This window comes from Carlito syrichta, unplaced genomic scaffold, assembly GCF_000164805.1.
Source record: "Carlito syrichta isolate Samal-C Ts95f unplaced genomic scaffold, Tarsius_syrichta-2.0.1 Scaffold309314, whole genome shotgun sequence".
NCBI lineage: Eukaryota > Metazoa > Chordata > Mammalia > Primates > Tarsiidae > Carlito > Carlito syrichta.
In genome coordinates, this window is record NW_007253410.1 from 167,627 (window position 1) to 186,756 (window position 19,130).

Below are 19,130 nucleotides of genomic sequence, written 5' to 3' on the forward strand. Positions count from 1 at the left end.
CGAGGCTGTGGTGGCCGGGAGCAGCCACTGCACTCCAGTCTGGGCGACCGAGTGAGACTCTAACTCAAAAAATAAAAATAAAAATAAAAAAGAAATTGAATACATACTTAATAATCTTTCAAAACAGAAAGAACTGGGCCAAGCTAGTGCTAGAAAGCACTAGCACTAGTGGATTCCACTAAATATTTAAGGAAGAAATCCTACAATTCTTTGCAATCTCTTTCAGAAAATAGAAGTAGATAAAAAAATCATAACTCGTTCTATAAAGTCAGCATTACTCTACTGCCAAAACCACACAACATTAAAAAAGAATAATATAGATCAAAAAAGAAACCTGGAATTATCTTTTGGAAGGCAAGCCTCTTGTAGTACAGGCTCTCCCCATAAGGTAAGTGTTCCAGGAACCCATCAGTATCAGTATACAAGCTAGTGTTGTTGTGAGAGGTTGCATTTGACTTCTGTGAATTTTTTTGGTGGGGGAGATTCATTCATTGCATTTGCCCATTCCATGATAGGTGATTTATGAGCACACCTGTCCACACTGTGCTTAGTGTTCAACAGTTTTTGACCCAAAACAGCATGACCCCATGCCCTTCGCTCCCTATTTACCCAATCTCACGTGGAGCGAATGACTTATTTGTTTGTTTCCCCAGATGAAAAAACCCCTGAATGAAAAAGTCCTCAAAGGGAAATGTGTTGCCAATGTGGAAGAAGTGGGGAAAAAAAAGGGTAGAAGCACTAAAAGGCATTGGAATTAATGAGTTCAAAAACTGTTTTGAGTGGTGAAAAAAGTTCCTCAATAGGTGTATAGCCTCAAATGGAGAGTACTTTGAAGGTGACTGAAGATTAAACATGTAAGAATAAATACACAGTTTTTTTGTTTTTTTTTGAGTTGGAGTCTTACTCTGTCGCCCAGACTGGAGTGCAGTGGCAGCTTCCGGCCACCGCAGCCTCGACCTGCTGGGCTCCGGCGATCCTTCCGCCTCAGCCTTCCGAGTAGCCGGAATTACAGGCATGTGCTCCCACGCCCAGCTGATTTTTTGATTTATTGTAGAGATGAGGTCTCGTTGCCTAGGCGGGTCTCGAACCCGCAGGCTCAGGCAATCCGACTCACCTCAGCCTCCCAAAGGCGCGGGATTACAGGCTGAGCCACCAAGCCTAGCTTATACACAATTTTTTACAGATAAATTCCAGGTTTTCGGGAGTCCCCCCTCATACAGATACAAAAATCAACAACATTGTACCAAACCAAATCCAACAATGTATAAAAAGAATCATACACTACAACCAAGTAGCATTTATCCCAAGTATGCTGGTTCAACATTCAAAAATCAAGGTAATCAATCAAGTAATAGGAAAAAAAAAAATCAATGGATTTTTCTTTTCACATGAAAATCAACAGATGAAGAAAAAGTATTTGATAAATCCAGCATCCACTAATGAAAAACTTCTTTGTATATTAGAAATAGAGAGGAATTTCATCAACTTGATAAGGAACATCTACAAAAAACATATAGCTAACATCATATTTAATGGTGAGAAACTCCATGATTTCCCCGAGGCTGAAAACAAAACAAGAATGTCTCCTCTCACCACTCCTTTTCAACATCATATTGAAAATGCAATAAGACAAGCAAAGGAAATAAGAAGTATGTATCTTGGTTCACAAATAATATGATTGAAGAAAATCCAACAGAATTGGCAAAAATAAAAATAAAAATGCTGAAACTAATAAGTGACTAGAGCAAAGCAGCAGGATACAGGGTTAGTATACAAGTCAATCACTTTCCTACCAACAATGAACAAGTAAAATCTAAAATTAAAATCACATTGCTATTTACATAGCACCTCTATATGCTGATTTCTCTTCAGAACAAATAAATCTTTTACTTTCCACATTAGCACCCCCCAAAAATCAAACACTCAGTTACAAATCTAACAAAATATATACAAGGTCTATATGAAAAAAACTACAAAATTCTGCTAAAGAAGGACACAATAAATAAAGAGATATTCCTTGTTCATGAATAGAAGACTCAAATTTGTCAAGATGTCAGTTTTTCCCAACTTGATCTACAGATTCCACACAATCCCAATCAAAATTCCAGCAAGTTATTTTGTGGATACTGACAAAAGTTTTTATGTAGAGGCAAAAGATCCAGAATACTCAATAAAATATTGAAGTAGAAGAACAAACTTGGAGAATTCACCTTACCAGACACCTGTGAAGCCACAGCAATCAAATATATATTGTATTGACAAAAGAATAGACAAACAGATCAATGGAACAGAATAGAGAGCCCAGAAATAAACTTACATAAATATAATCATATGGTCTTCGACAAAAGAGTAAAAGCAACACAATGAAGCAAAAAACAAGCAATGCTAGAACAACTGGACATTCATATGCAAAAAAATGAATGTAGCCACAGACTTTACACCTTTCACAGAAATCAACTCACAATGGACCATATACCTAAATGTAAAATACAAAACTATAAAATTCCTAGAAGATAACAGAGGAAAAAACCTAGATGGTCATGGGCAAGGTGATGAATTTGCAGATACTACATGAGAGATATAATCCATGAAAGAAAAAAGTATAAGCTGGACTTCATTAAATTTTAAAACTTCACCCAGGTGTGGTGGCTCATGCCTGTAATACCAGCACATTGGGAGGCTGAGGTGGGAGGAGTTCAAGAGCAGCCTGGGCAATAAAGCAAAACCCCAAGTCTACAAAAAATATTTTTAAAAATTAGTCAAGTCTGTAATCCCAGATACTCAGGAGGCTGAGGTAGGATGATTGTTTGAGCCCAGGATTTTGAGGCTGCAGTGACCTGTGAGGGTGCCACTGCACTCCAGTCTGGGTTTCAGAGCAGAACCCCTGTCTCAAAACAAACAAACAAAAAACTGCTCTGCAAATATAATATCAAGAGAAAGAAAAGACAAGCCACAGACTGGAAGAAAAGATTTGCAAAAGACACAACTGTTAAAGAACTGTTACCCAAAATATACAAAGAATTCTTAAAACTCAACAGGAAACAAAACAACTCAATAAAAAACTGGGTTAAAGACTTCAACAGACATCCCACCAAGAAGATACAAGAAGGGGGAACTCCCCAAAACTGGAATTTATTAATAAAAAATTGTATATTTATCCCTTCATGTTTAAATTTCAGTCACCTTTAAGTGTACTGAGGAAATACACCTATCGAGATGCTTTTTCTTTTTTAGTCAGAGTCTCACTCTGTTGCCCAGACTGGAGTGCAGTGGCCACTCCCAGCCACCGCAACCTTCACCTGCTGGGCTCCGGCGATCCTTCCGCCTCAGCCTTCCAAGTAGCTGGAACTACAGGCGCGCGCTACCACGCCCAGCTCATTTTGATTTATTGTAGAGATGAGGTCTCGCCAAGTCGCCCAGGCTGGTCTCGAACCCGCGGGCTCAGGCAATCCACTCACCTCAGCCTCCCAAAGGCGCGGGATTACAGGCTGAGCCACCGAGCCCCGCAAGACGCTTTTTCTACTGCTCAAAACAGTTTTTGAACTCGTTGATTTTGTCAATTTTGGTACCTTTTAGGGCTTCTGCACTAAAAAAATGCACGAAGGCACTTTTTTGTCTCACTGCTTCCACATTGGCAAAACATTTTCCTTTGAGGACATTTTTCATCTAGAAAAAAAACCAAAAAAGTCGCTTGGAGCAAAATTGGATGAATGAGGGGGTTGGCCATGTGGATTGTGCTGTTTTGGTCAAAAACTGCTGAACACTCAGTGCCATGTGGGCAGGTATGCTTATGAATCACCCATCATGAAATGGCAAACACATTTAAGAGTCTCCAAAACAGCAGGGAAGTCAAACACAGCCTCTCACAACAACATTAGCTGGGACACTGATGCCAATGGTTCCTAGAACACTTACACAGCAGGGGAAGTCTGTACTGTAGGGGGCCTGCCCTCCAAAAGATAATTCTGGGTATTATGGGGTCCCCCTAGTAAACAGATATGAAGATATACCTATGAAAAGATGTTTCACATATGTCATTAGGGAAATCCAAATTAAAATGACAATGAGATATCATTAAATACCTATTAAAATGACCAAAATTCAGAACACTGCAAACATCAAATGCTGGTGAGCATGTGGAGCAACAGGAACTCTCATCCTGTATGCAGCTGGTGGGAATGCAAAATGGAACAGCCTTTTTAGAAGAGTTTGGCAGTTTCTTACAAAACTAAACATATTCTTAACACATGATCCAGCAATCATATTCCTTGGTATTTACCCCAAAGAGCTGAAAACTAATGTCCTCACAAAAACCTGCACATAAGATGTTTATAGCAGCTTTAGTCCTAATTGCCAAAACTTGGAAGTAATCAAGATGTCCGTCAAGAAATGAGTGGATAAACTGTGGTATGCCCATACAATAAAATACTACTCAGAGCTTAAAAAGAAAGTAGCTATCAAGTCTTATAAAGACACAGAGGAGCTTAAATGCATATTACTAAGTGAGAGAAGTCAATCTGAGGAAATAACATACTGTATCATTCCAACTACAGACAATCCTTGACTTATGCAGGTTCAACTTTTTTCTCGACTTTACGATGGTGCAAAAGTGATACACTTTCAGTAGAAACTGTATTTCAATTTTTACTTTTTCCTGAGCTAGTGATATTCGGTACAAACCCTTTCATGATGGTGGGCAGCCGCAGTGAGCCACAACTCCCAGTCAGTGACCACAAGGGAAAACAACTGATCCTGTATTCTATAGTAAAGTGTATTCAATAAATTATATATGATAATAAACACTTGATTATAAAATATACTTTGTGTTAGATGATTTTGCCAACTATAGGCTAATGGAAGTGTTCCAAGCATGTGCAAGGTAGGCTAGGCTAAGTTATGACGTTAGGTAGGTTAGGTGGTCAAATGCATTTTCTTTTTCTTTTTTTTTTTTTTTTGAGTTGGAGTCTCACTCTGTCACCCAGACTGAAGTGCAATGGCCGCTCCCGGCCACTGCAGCCTCAACATGCTGGGCTTCCGCCTCAGCCTTCCAAGTAGCTGGAACTACAGTCGCGCGCTACCACACCCGGCTAATTTTTAATTTATTGTAGAGATGAGGTCTCGCCAAGTTGCCCAGGTGGGTCTCAAACCTGCGGGCTCAGGAAATCCACTCACCTTGGCCTCCCAAAGTGCTGGGATTACAGGCTGAGCCACCGAGCCCAGCCTGCATTTTCAATTTACAATATTTTCAACTTGCAATAGGTTTATCAGAGCATAACCCCATCATAAGTCAAGGAGCATCTGTATATAACACTCTGGAAAAGGAAAAGCTATAGAAATAGTAAAAAGATCAGTGATTACCATGAATAAGGGGAGAGGGAGGAGTGAATGGCAGAGCACAGAGGATTTTTAGGACAGTGAAACTGCACTATATGATACTGTAGTGGTGGATACATTTGTCCAAATGCACAGAATGTACAACAGCAGGAGTGAACCCTAATGTAAACCATGAACTTTGGGGGATTATGATGTGCCAATGTGGGTCCACCAATTGTAACAAATGGACCACTCTGGTGGGGACGGTGATCATATGGGAAGCCCTGCATGTGTGGGGGCAGAAGGTATTCGGAAAATCTCTGTAACTTCCTCTAAATTTTGATGTGAACCTAAAACTGCTCGAAAAAAATAGAATTCATAAAAAAATAAAATAAAATAAGGTCCTCTAGGCATATTGTCATATAAAGTGTGACTATATATGATTACAAGAAAAAACAAATTTTTTTTTCTTGTACAAGAGTTTTAAAAAAAACTAATAGCATCATACTTCTTGTTCTTGTTTGAGCTCAGTATGAGCTCATGACCCTTTATCATGTCCTGTGTCTCGCCAGGATTTTGAAACTGCAATTCATCTGCTCAGCAAACATTTACACACAGCAAGTGTGTGCCAGCCACTCAGCCAGGTGAGGAGACAATAGGGTGCAGGGCAGAGCTAGGACTATACTGGGGGACAGACTACTACAACAGGGACAAGAAGGTACCATCATCTAGGAGCTCAGCACCCCCACAGTACCCCGAGAAAACTCTTTCAGTATACCCATCAAGCTCTGGCAAGACTCTGTTCAGAGTCTCCTGTTATCAATTTTTCCCTCACATATGAGGATGCTGGCAATTCCTTGATCTCTCTGGTTTTGCATAAATATCTGAAAATTATTTGTGACCTTGTATATTTCTTAGCAATCATGGCCTGAATCGTGTCCTTTCTGATTTCCCTATTTAGCGTCTTCAAATCTCTACAGCTGTGTTCGATGATGCAGAGGAACAATGAAAAGGCTGACTATACATGAAACCGAAACCTCTCGCCTGCAAAGATCGTTACAAAACCTCCCTGCTCTTCCGGAGGAGTGAGGCTACGAGGTCTGAGAGTGTGCACACCACCCAGTGGCCTTCCTCTACACTACAGCCAAGATGGCCTTCAACATGACCAAGGTCTTTCAAACAGGTGCAAACATAAATCTCATATTAAAAGTTCAGCTAGGCAGGCTGTGGTGGCTCATGCCTGTAATCCCAGCACTTCGGGAAGCCAAGGTGAAAGGATTGCCTGAGTCCATGGTTTCGAGACCAGCCTGGACAACTTGGTGAGACCTCATCTCTACAATAAATCAGAAAAAGAAATTAGCTGGGCATGGTGGCATGTGCCTGTAGTTCCAGCTATTTAGAAGGCTGAGGCCGAAGGATTGTCTGAGCCCAGTAGGTTGAGGCTGCAATAGCCGTGAGCGTGCCACTGCCCTCTAGCCTGGGTGACAGAGTGAGATTCCAACTCAAAAAAAAAAGGCTCATCTATCCCCTTCATAGTGATGTTCTGTGGTCCAAAAGGGACAATAATCACACTAATAAATGGGAGTAGGAAAATAAATATGAGCGGAAGTCTGTTTGGACAGGATTGTGAAAATATAAAAGAAGCACTCTCCTTACCGTAGCCTCCTCGCTGCCTTGCCTCTGAGCTGACAGCCAGACAGATGCACCTTCCTTGTGGCCATGCTAATAGAGAGAAGACAGTCAGTTAGCCAGCCAGGACACAGCAAGACTCCAGGGACACAAGGGTGACATCCATCTCCTCCAGAGGGCGCTCCCTTCAGCAGGTGGTGCAGACTAGGAAGCAAAAGCTCTGGGATGTGGATCCCAGCTCTGTGGTTTACAAACTGTGTGACTCAGAGCAACTAACTTCACCTCTTTGTGCCTCAGTTTTCTCCTCTGACAAATAAGGAGAACCACAACACCTACCTCATAGTACCAGTGAGAGGAATGGCCAAATAATGCACATGAAGAACTGATCCCTGCATCTGACAGAAGAAAAGCCTCATAAGTGTCACCTGTTGTCACTGATGCTAGGAAGATATGACATTTAGGACATTTAGAAGTCACTACCACCGGGCTCGGTGGCTCAGCCTGTAATCCCGTGCCTTTGGGAGGCTGAGGTGAGTGGATTGCCTGAGCCCACAGGTTCGAGACCCGCCTGAGCAACTTGGCGGGACCGCATCTCTACAATACATCAAAAAATCAGCCGGGCGTGGTAGCGCATGCCTGCAATTCCAGCTACTCGGAAGGCTGAGGCGGAAGGATGGCCGGAGCCCAGCAGGTCGAGGCTGCGGTGGCCGGGAGCGGCCACTGCACTCTAGTCTGGGAGACTGAGTGAGACTCCAACTCAAAAAAAAAAAAAAGAAGTCACTACCCAAAACTAGGTAGAGTCTAAAACTAGTGACAATTATAATGTATTATTCATAAAGAAAACAAAGAATTTTCCATATGTGCAAAATATTATTAACCTGTGGTAAAAAAATATATATATACAATATGTCATTGATAATTTTATATTGATTACAGTTTGAAAGGACACTATGTTAGATTTATTGGATTATAAAAAATGTTATTAAAATTAACTTCATGTTTATTTTTTATGATTTTAATATGACTATAAGAAAATTTAAAATTATAAATGTGGTTCACATTATAATTCTAGTGATCATTGTAATCTGGAGCTTAGAAAAAATTAGGAGACATGAAAACAGAAAAATAAATATATTTTCATCTCATAACTCCATAATTCCACTTCAAAGTTTATCCATAGGCCAGGCAGTGGTTCAAGCCTGTAATCCCAGCACTTTGGGAGGCCAAGGTGAGAGGATTGCCTGAGTCCAGGGGTTCAAAACCAGCCTGGGTAACTTAGCGAGACTTCATCTCTACAATAAATTAAAAAATTAGCATGCGCCTGTAGTTCCAGCTACTTGGAAGGCTGAGGTGGAAGGATCACCTGAGCCCAGTAGGTTGAGGCTGCTGTGAGTATGCTACTGCACTCCAGCCTGGGTGATAGAGTGAGGCACCAACTCAAAAAAAAAAAAAAAGAATGAGGAAGTTCTAGATTATCTGAACTGGAGGAATTTCCACAAGTAACTGGGAGAAACAGGAGGCTGCACAGTGAGTGACTGATTGTGTGTGTATGTGTGTGTGTGTGTGTGTGTGTGTGTGTGTGTGTGTGTGTAAAACAAAAAATGTCATCCAAACAACCAAATATATATACATATATTAATATATGATTATAAGCCGGGCTCAGTAGCTCAGCCTGTAATCCCTTGCTTTGGGAGGCTGAAGTGAGTGGATTGCCTGAGCCTGCACGTTCGAGACCCGCCTGGGCAACTTGGTGAGACCTCATCTCTACAATAAATCAAAAATTAGCCGGGCGTGGTAGCATGCACCTGTAGTTCCAGCTACTTGGAAAGCTGAGGCGGAAGGATTGCCAGAGCCCAGCAGGTCGAGGCTGCGGTGGCCAGGAGCGTGCCACTGCACTCCAGTCTGGACAACGGGGTGAGACTCCAACTCAAAAATATATATATATGATTATAAAAGATCACATGAGGAAAAAAAGTCATATGACAACAAATACCTTTAGGCTAATGTTTTTTCTGTGGTAAGGGTGTGGTTATAACTAAATAGTAAGCAATACAACTACAATCTCCAAAATAAATCTCCAGAATAAAACATATCTACATCAAAATAGCTGCCATATGAACTAACTTATGTAATATTACAAGTGTTTTTGTACGTATATGGAACAAAGAGATTCATAAAAATATGGCAACAAGTTGTTAAATATGATGATCTCAAGGTCATGGGTTTCAGATAACAACCAAAGAAAGAAAAAATTATTCTTCAGAAATAATTCTACAGAAGCCAAAATATGTTTGCCATGCTATCTGCAATAACAAAACAAAATACTAGGAAAATGTTTTGATAGTAATTATAAATCTCGTGTACTATTTTATAGTTATTAAATCATCATTATAGCTGGGCACAGTGGTTCAAGCCTGTAATCCCAGCACTTTGGGAGGCCAAGGCGGGAGGACTGCCTAAGCTTAGAGGTTCAAGACCAGCCTGGGCAACTTGGTGAGACCTCGTTTCTACAATAAATCAGAAAATTAGCCAGGTGTGGTAGCATGCATCTGTAGTTCCAGCTACTTGGAAGGCTGAAGAAGAAGTAGAAACTGAGCCCAGCAGTAGAAACAGCCCAGCAGGTCGAGGCTATGGTGGCCATGAGCGTGCCACTGCATGCCAGCCTAAGCAACAGAGTGAGACTCCAACTCAAAAAATAATAATAATCATAATCACTATGAAGACAATTCTTATGATAATTATGAAGAAGGAATAAAAAAGTGAAGACCATGAAGAAATTCTGATAAACTAAGTGAAAAAAGTACACAGTACAATTCTCACCATGTATAAACATATATATATATACACAAGGTAACTTAAAACATGGAAACAATTATATAAGAAAAGAGATTTTGAGTTTAATTACCTTCTAAGTTTTTAATAACAAGTATTCGATAAAATTTGCCAGAGAAGACATCTTAGCCTTGGCCTCTTGGTGGAAAGATTCTTAACACTACTACTACTTTAGTTATTATAGATCTATTCAGGCTTTTTTTTTTCTTTTAATCAGAGTCTCATTCTGTCACCCAGGCTGGAGTATAGTGGCACACTCAAGGCCACCATAGCCTCAACCTATCAGGCTCAGGCAATCCTTCTGCCTCAGCCTTCCAAGTAGCTGGAACTACAGGCGTGTACCACCACACCCAGCTAATTTTTAAAAATTTATTTATTGTATAGACAAGGTCTCGCCAAGTTGCCGAGGCTGATCTCGAACCCCTGGGTTCAGGCAATCCTGTTGCCTGTACCTCCCAAAGTGCTGGGATTACAGGCGTGAGCCACCGTGCCCAACACTATTTCTTCTTTAAGTAGTTTTGGTAATTTATGTCTCTAGGAATTTGTCCCTTTCATCTAAATTGTGTAATATGTTAGCATAAAATGTTGTTCTATCCATTCTCAACAGTGGGGTGCTAAATTCTCTATTATTGTGACGTGTCTATTTCTCCCTTCAATTCCGTCAGTTTTTGCTTCTTGTATTTTGGGGCTCTCTTGTTAAGTGTTCATTTATAATTGTTATATCTCTCTGCTGAACAAATTAATAGGTCATTCTGAATTGTCTTTCTGTCACAGAATCTATTTTGTCTAATATTAGTACAGCCACTCCAGCCCTCTCATAGCTGCTGTCTGATAGTTTCTTTGTCCACCTTTTTACTTTCAACCTACTTAAATCTTCTCATTTAAAGTGAGTCTCCAGTGTGCCTTCTGGGATTGCAACTCAAACTGTTTATAAACAAGTCCTGTCTCAGGCTCTGCTTTCAAGGGGAAGTCCAAACCAAGATCATGGCTAATCTGAATGCATCATAAAATCTAAACTGGATGCAGTGGTACATGCTTGTAATCCCAGCACTTCGGGAGGCCAAAGTGTGAAGATTGCTTGACCCCAGGATTTCGAGACCAGCCTGGGCAATATAACAAGACCTCGTCTCTACAAAAAAACCAAAAAATTAGCCAGGCATGGTGGTGCACACCTGTCGCCACAACTACTAGGGAGGGTGCGACAGAAGGAACACCTGAGCCCAGTACTCTGAGGCTGCAGGGAGCCATGATCATGCCACTGCACTCCAGCCTGGGTGACAGAGTGAGACTCTGACTCAAATAAAAACTAGAAAGAAATAGATCAACAAACACATAAACCTACATGCCACCAGTGTAGACCGCCTCACCTTCCTTCTTGAATCTTTATCTTTTCCATTATTCCTTACTAAATTCTCTACATGCCTGGAAAGAAAACATAATCAAAATCAAATTTTGCTTTTAACTGAGAATTTAAAAAAATAAAATGTTCTCTACATCAGTGAAGCCTCTTGTATTTTGATATGATATCATTAAAAACTGCTGTAGGTTGACAAAGCATATTTTATTAGAACTATGAGTGCTAAAGTCTTCCTAACCTATTTTCTGTTACAGCAGCAATTCAAGATATAAAAGATCTTCCACATGAAGATGAAACCACGCACTTTAACAAATGTGTGTGTGTTGGTGTGCACATCTATATCCTGTAAGAGTTCTAGAAATTTCCTGTAATTTTACTAGACAGTCAATCCCAAGTGCTATTTGATGTTTAATATAATATTTGTATTTTCAAAAGAAAGCTTTATCTTGAAATATGTTTTATTTTTTAGTCATATTTTATACGTTAGCTGGGACCTAAAATAGAGATTTTCAAAATTTCAAACCCATTGTCAATTTTTAGAACTTACATTCATACCAACTCAGTGTAACATGTGGTTTAACAGACATACAGAATTAACAAAAAAGCCTCTTTGCCGGGCTCAGTGGCTCAGCCTGTAACCCGGCGCCTTGGGAGGCTGAGGTGAGTGGATTGCCTGAGCCTGCGGGTTCGAGACCCACCTGAGCAGCGAGACCTCATCTCTACAATAAATCAAAAAATCAGCTGGGCATGGTAGCGCATGCCTGTAATTCCAGCTACTCGGAAGGCTGAGGCGGAAGGATTGCCGGAGCCCAGCAGGTCGAGGCTGCGGTGGCCGAGAGCGGCCACTGCACTCCAGTCTGGGCGACAGAGTGAGACTCCAACTCAAAAAAAAAAAAAAAAGGCTCTTTGGTGTATTTTTTGCATTATAGAATCTAGGAATTTGACCTTCTAAGTTTCAGTGTTAGCTTTGCTCAAACTTGTGAAACTTTGGGTAATTACCCAAAACATGAGTTTTCCTAATCTATGAAAAAGAATAAAAAAATATGGTTGTTATAAAAAAAAAAATTAAAATCTAGGGCTTATATATAAAATGAGAGTTTACACATTAACTCTAATCTGTAATCTTCATAGAATAGGTATTAGTATTATAGTTTTACCAAAAGGCCACCCAACATCACAACCAAGAGGCAGACCAAATGAGATTCCAACCAAGGCTGGTACTCTCTCCCCTGTTCTCACTATCTCTGCGGGCTGAGAGCTCTTTCCTTTGTGTTCACAACTGACAAACACTAGGCAGGGAGAGACTTGCTGGCATGTCATGTTTTTAGTGGGTGTGAACAAGGATGAGTTTGCTTATGCCTACAAAAGGGCTAACCCGTCCACTTGCAGATATATGCTCATTTCAGGCAGAAGAGTGATTACCTCTTGTACATTAAGAGACTCTCAAATGAATTTTTCTCCTCAAAGTGAATATCAATTTTCTAATGTTGCATGAGCAAATATTTTAAAAGTCAAAAAAGCTAGTAATTTATAACAAGTTTCCAAGCTCCTCCTTTGGAGGAGTTAGATCTAGAGAAAATGAAATATATCTATAATCTATTCCCACTTACTGGCTATAATCAGGCCCAGTAAGAAAAATTCAGCCAGGCATGGTAGCTCACGCCTGTAATCCCAGCACTTTGAGAGGTGGAGGCAAGAGGACTGACTGAACCCAGGGATTTGAGGCCAGCCTGGGCAACTTGGTGAGACCTCATCTCTACAATAAATCAAAAAATTAGACGTGCATGGTGGCCTATAGTTCCAGTTACATGGAAGGCTGAAGTGAAAGGATTGCCTGAGCCCAGCAGGTCCAAGCTGTGGTGGCCATGAGCATGCCACTGCACTCCAGCCTGGGCAACAAAGTGAGACTCTGACTCAAAAAAAAAAAAAGAAAAGAAAAATTCATTACTAAAGCACTCTGTGACAATGAGAACTGTATTATACAGGATAATCAACCACAGGATGCGCATATTCCTTACTGGCCGCTGGTCCTTTCTCTTTTTAAACTTGAACCTCGACTTCTGTGTTCACCATTCTATCAGACAAAAGAATAATTCCATAACCATTAATTAGTAATGTCAAAATAAAGTGAGCATAATTAGTAAATTCCATGAAATAAGCATGTATTCAAAATTTAACAATAGCATCTACATTATCTTTTAAAATAACTATTTTACCAGTTATCTTAACGAAGTAATTAATATACAGAAAATGAATAAAAGTATATTTAAAGGGGTAATCATATATTGTCACGTCAGTAAGTAAAAAAAAATAGTCATCCATTTCACATAACCAACACATTGTTTACAGATAAATATAACTAGTCCTTACACTGTTTTTTTTTCTGTTTTGAGTTGGAGTCTCACTCCTTCGCCCAGGCTGGAGTGCAGTCCAGGCCACCCCTGCATTGACCTGCTGGGCTCCGGCGATCCTTCTGCCTCAGCCTTCCGAGTAGCCAGAATTACAGGTACGTGCTACCATGCCCGGCTAATTTTGATTTATTGTAGAGATGAGGTCTCGCCAAGTTCCCCAGGCTGTTCTCGAACCTGTGGACTCAGGCAATCCCCTCACCTCAGCCTCTCAAAGTACTGGTTTACTGGCTTGAGCCACCATGCCCGGCCAACTTACAGTTGTTTTTAAGGAAACTTTTGAAATTCATTATTTCTATTTTTTCTTTTCGTCCCCTGAAAACATTGGGTATTATATTTGCCAGCTGGCTCAAAGAAGTTACTCTCCTCAAAGAAAATGGTAAATAAATGGCAGAGCTGGAATTCAAACCCAGATCTGACTTTATACCCCCCCCCCACAACACTATATTCTGCTTGGTGAGGTATAGACGATGACTCAGTCTTAGCTTGGCTTCTATGTAAAAGCAGAACCAAAGACAACAAGGACCTGTGTGCAGGGAGCATATTAGGTGGTAGTTCCATGGAGCAAGAATAAAGGGTCGGCGGTGGGGGGGGAGTCAACATAAAGTTGTGAGGGCAACAGGTGTTAGATTAGGGACCTTCTGCAGAACTCCTAAAAGGTTTTTCAAAATCATCCATCTAAGGATAGATAAAGTAAAAGTATTTGCCCACCCAGGACACCCACCCCCCCATTGATTGAGACACATCTGTGTGCTTGAAGAAGACTAATAAGAGGAACCCTGGGGCAGGAAGTAAGTGACCCATGGTAGCCCCTTGATGCAGGAGGCTGTCATGGGGAGGTGAGGTGACACTTGCAGAGCATTGCCAGGAGAATGAGATGGCACCACAGGCATCTAGGACAGTCTGATTATAGGCATGCCTTGGAAACGCGCACATGATTAGACATTGACCCAACTCTGTTTTCCATGAAAATAAAGCACAGATGCCTAACTTTTAACTTATGTCCTGGTTTTGGGGGTGCTGAGAATTATTTTTTATTTTCTTAAAGTCTGAAGGTCATTGGAATGGCAGGATATCTTGGCAATTAACAAACGAACATCTCTTTTATTTATTTATTTTTTTTGAGTTGGAGTCTCACTCTGTCACCCAGACTGGAGTGCAGTGGCCACTCCCGGCCACCGCAGCCTCGACCTGCTGGGCTCCAGCGATCCTTCTGCCTCAGCTTTCCAAGTAGCTGGAACTACAGGCGCGTGCTACCATGCCCGGCTCATTTTTGATTTATTGTAGAGATGAGGTCTCGCCAAGTCGCTCAGGCGGGTCTCAAACCCGTGGGCTCAGGCAATCCACTCACCTCAGCCTCCCAAAGGCGCGGGATTACAGGCTGAGCCACCGAGCCCGGCTCACTGTTTTTTTTTTTTGAGTTGGAGTCTCACTCCATTGCCCAGACTGGAGTGCAGAGTGGCTGCTCCCGGCCGCCTCAGCCTCGACCTGCTGGGCTCCGGTGATCCTTCCGCCTCAACCTTCTGAGTATCCGGAACTACAGACACATGCTACCACGCCCAGTTATTTTTTATTTTATCGTCAAGACAAGATCTCGCCAAGTTGCCCAGGCTGGTCTCGAACCTGCAGGCTCAGGCAATCCACTCGCCTCGGCCTCCCAAAGTGCTAGGATGACAAGCTGAGCCACTGAGCCCGGCCCTTACACTGTTTAAAATGATAAACTTCCACAGAATGTAGCTATTTCACAGATCCATGCATCTACAACAAAACATTTGAACAATATTCTCCTGAATTCAGTGAATTTTTAAGAATAGTATGAAAACTATTATACTGTCAAACAGAACATGTAGATGAGTGAAGAGGGAGACAGTGAGTTGAGCCAGCACCAGCACAAAGCACAGCATGAGGGAGGAGAGGGGGGGACACTATGAAGGGAGGGGATGGGGCTGTTCCTGGGAGGCAAAGACCCCGGGGTGGTGGGGAAAGTGATCCTGGCTAGGAGAGAAGAGAGCACAGACCCGGGAATGAGCCACAAGAAGCACAGAGCAAAAGAACAGCAGGTTAAAATCACTCCACCAAGATTAGTCAGGGGAGATAGATGCTGTGTATCAAAAGCCTTAAAAAGAGATAAAATATTCAAATGCTTCCTTGAACCTATAAATTCTACTTCCAAGAAATGATCCTTAGAAAACAATGACTTGGGCTGGGCTCGGTGACTCAGCCTGTAATCCCAGCACTTTGGGAGCCGAGGCGAGTAGATTGCCTGAGCCCACGGGTTTGAGACCAGCCTGGTAACTTGGCGAGACCTCATCTCTACAAGAAATCAAAAATTAGCTGGCGTGGTAGCGCACACCTGTAGTTCCGGCTACTCGGGAGGTTGAGGCGGAAGGACTGCCTGAGCTCTGCAGGTTGACGCTGGGGTGGCCATGAGCATGCTAGAGCACTCCAGCCTGGGTCAACTAAAAAAAAAAGAAAGAAGAAGAAAACAGTGACATGGCAGGGCATGGTGGCTCACGTCTATAACCCCAGTACTTTGGGAAGCCCAGGCGAGTGGATTGCCTGAGCCCACGGGTTTGAGACCAGCCTGGGCAACTCATTTCTACAATAAATCAAAAAATTAGCAGGGCATGGTGGCATGTGCCTGTAGTTCCAGCTACTTGGAGGGCTGAGGCTGAAGGATCACCTGAGCCCAGCAGGTGGTGGCTGCTGAGGCTATGGTGGCCGTGAGGGTGCCATTATACTCCAGCCGGGACGACAGAGTGAGACTCCGACTCAAAAAGAAAAAAAAAAAAAAAGAAGAAAAGAAAACATTGACATGTACTAAGATTTTCAACCTGTTCATCATATAATAATTTATAATTATAAAACAATCAGTAACCTAAATGTTCAGTATTTGAATGCTAGTTAAATACAAAGGGGAACCCCCCAAAAGCCAGAATTCTCTTTTAGAGGGTGGATCCCTGGTAGTATCCCAGGCTCGCCCAAACTAGTGTTATTGTGAGAGGCTGCATTCAGCTTCAGTGAATTCTTTTGGGGAGATTCTTTTAATGTGTTTCCCATTTTATGATGGGTGATTTACAAGCACATCAGCCCACACCTTGCTGAGAGTTCAACAGTTTTTGGCCAAAAACAGCATGACCCCCATACCTTGCTCTCCCTATTAATCTGATCTTACCCAGAGAGACTTTTTTTTTGTTTCCCGGGTTGAAAAAAGTCTACAAGGGGAAACATTTTGCCAATGTGGAAGAGGTAAAACAAAAAACGGCCGACACACTAAAAGGCAAAAATTGATGAGTTCAAAAACTGTTTTGAGCAATGGAAAAAGGGTTTCAATAGGTGTACTGCATCAAACAGGAAGTATTTCAAAGGTGACTGAAGTTTAAACATGTAAGAATAAATACACAATTTTTTATAAATACATTCCAGGTTTTTGGAGTCCCCCCTCATGAACGAGGTTATGACAGTGGAACCACAGGATAGAATACCAGTTGGCTGTTTAACATCCCAATATTTCCAGACTAAAGAGAAAAGAGCAGCACATTACCAATTCTGTATTTGCACAAAGTTCATCTATACACAGGACAAAGGGTTACAAGGATGCACACACATATTACAAAACAGATTATCTCTGAGTCAGAGACCATAAGTAATTTTGTCTTATTTTTTATACTCACAACATTTAAAAGTCTTTCCAAAATTAATTAGAAAAAAAGGTGTCATTATATGTTCAACAGAACAGTCTATTACTGTCCATAAAATAGATTAGAATAGAAAAAAAATGAGGCCATTGTAGGCATGCGATGGTGCATGCCTATAATCCTAGTACTTTGGGAGGAGGAGACGAGAGGATTGAGACGAGAGGATTGACTCAGGGGTTTGAGACCCAGCCTGAGCAACATAGCGAGACCTCATCTCTATAATAACTAAAAAAAATTAACCAGACCTGGTGGCACATGCCTGTGGTTCCAGCTACTTGAAAGACTGAGGTGGAGCCGGGCTTGGTGGCTCAGCCTGTAATCCCGCGCCTTGGGAGGCTGAGGTGGGTGGATTGCCTGAGCCCGCAGGTTCGAGACCCGCCTGGGCAACTTGGTGAGACCTCATCTCTACAATAAATTAAAAAAAAAAAAATTAGCCGGGCATGGTAGTGCGCGCCTGTAGTTCCAGCTACTTGGAAGGCTGAGGCAGAAGGATCGCCAGAGCCCAGCAGGTCGAGGCTGCGGTGGCTGGGAGCAGCCACTGCACTCCAGTCTGGGCAACAGAGTGAGACTCCAACTCAAAAAAATAAAATATAAAAAATAAAAAAATTAAAAAAAGAAAGACCAAGGTGGAAGGATTTCCTGAGCCCAGCAGGTTGAGGCTGTGGTGGCTGTGAGCATGCCACTGCACTCCAGCCTAGGTGATAGAGTGAGACTTCAACTCAAAAAAAAAAAAAAAAAAAAGCACGCCTGCAGTTCCAGCTACTTGGAAAGCTGAGGCAGAAGGATCACCAGAGCCCAGCAGGTCAACGCTGGGGAGGCCGTGAGTCTGCCATGGCATGTCAGCCTGGGTGACAGAGTGAGACTCCAACTGAAAAAAAATAAATAAATAAAGAAGAAGGAAAAAAAACCCCAGTGAAATCACTAGTGCTAGGTAGGAAAAATTATGATTTAATGGCTTAACTAGATATAGAGAAGATGAGAAAAATAATCAAATTAATTATGAGAATTAAACCTGAGAAGTAGATGAACAGTGCACAGCACTCGGGGGGCAGGGGGAGACGCTGGTCTGTGGTGACTGATGGGAGGGCAGGTTGCACATGGGGCCAGGAGAAATGTCCAGTGATTATCTCAATCCTTATCACATATGGGAGAGGCAGGCTAACACTGAACCCAACTGCCCTGCACATGTTGGCACTTCGTTGTGGAACTCCTGTGGTCTCCAGGACTAACACCCTGGATAGGAGAGTCTGAGGCTAGAAACAGGTATTTACAAGAGATACTGGATGTCACTACTTCTAGGAGTAAAAAGGAGCATGATCTAATCTTCAAAAGATAAAAGTATGGCAGATGGGATAACAAAGAGATGAGGTCATTGGATTATTCTACTACAGGAGCCATGGGTCAGGAATCATGGAAAAGGAAAAATACTACATGTTCTCACTCATAAACAGACCTTGAATAATTATCATAATACTATAAGAAAGGGATTGGCAGTAGTGGGAAACTGCCAGGGGTAGGAGGACACATCTCATCAACAAGGGTGTCTGCATAATGAACATGTGTATACCTAACCCTGAAGTGGACCCCACATCTTTAAAATAAAAAATTTAAGCCGGGCTCAGTGGCTCAGCCTGTAATCCCGTGCCTTTGAGAAGCTGAGGTGAGTGGATTGCCTGAGCCCGCAGGTTCTAGACCCGCCTAGGCAACTTGGCAAAACCTCATCTCTACAATAAATCAAAAATTAGCCGGGTGTGGTAGCGCGCACCTGTAGTTCCAGCTACTCAGAAGACTGAGTCTGAAGGATCACCGGAGCCCAGCAGGTCGAGGCTGCAGTGGCCAGAAGCGGCCACTGCACTCCGGTCTGGGCGACAGAGTGAGACTTCAACTCAAAAA

The 19,130-nt window shown here is 42.0% G+C and overlaps 1 protein-coding gene across 1 annotated transcript in view; it reads right to left on the minus strand.

The window, feature by feature from the left end:
* WDR60 (WD repeat domain 60) overlaps window positions 1-19,130 on the minus strand; it is a 119,712-nt gene that overhangs the window by 78,098 nt on the left and 22,484 nt on the right. The window contains exons 6-8 of the mRNA XM_008067147.2: window positions 13,150-13,205; window positions 11,142-11,196; window positions 6,970-7,035 (exon numbers count right to left, since the gene is read on the minus strand). Coding sequence (XP_008065338.1) covers window positions 6,970-7,035; window positions 11,142-11,196; window positions 13,150-13,205 — 177 coding nt within the window. The remainder of the gene's footprint in view (window positions 1-6,969; window positions 7,036-11,141; window positions 11,197-13,149; window positions 13,206-19,130) is intronic.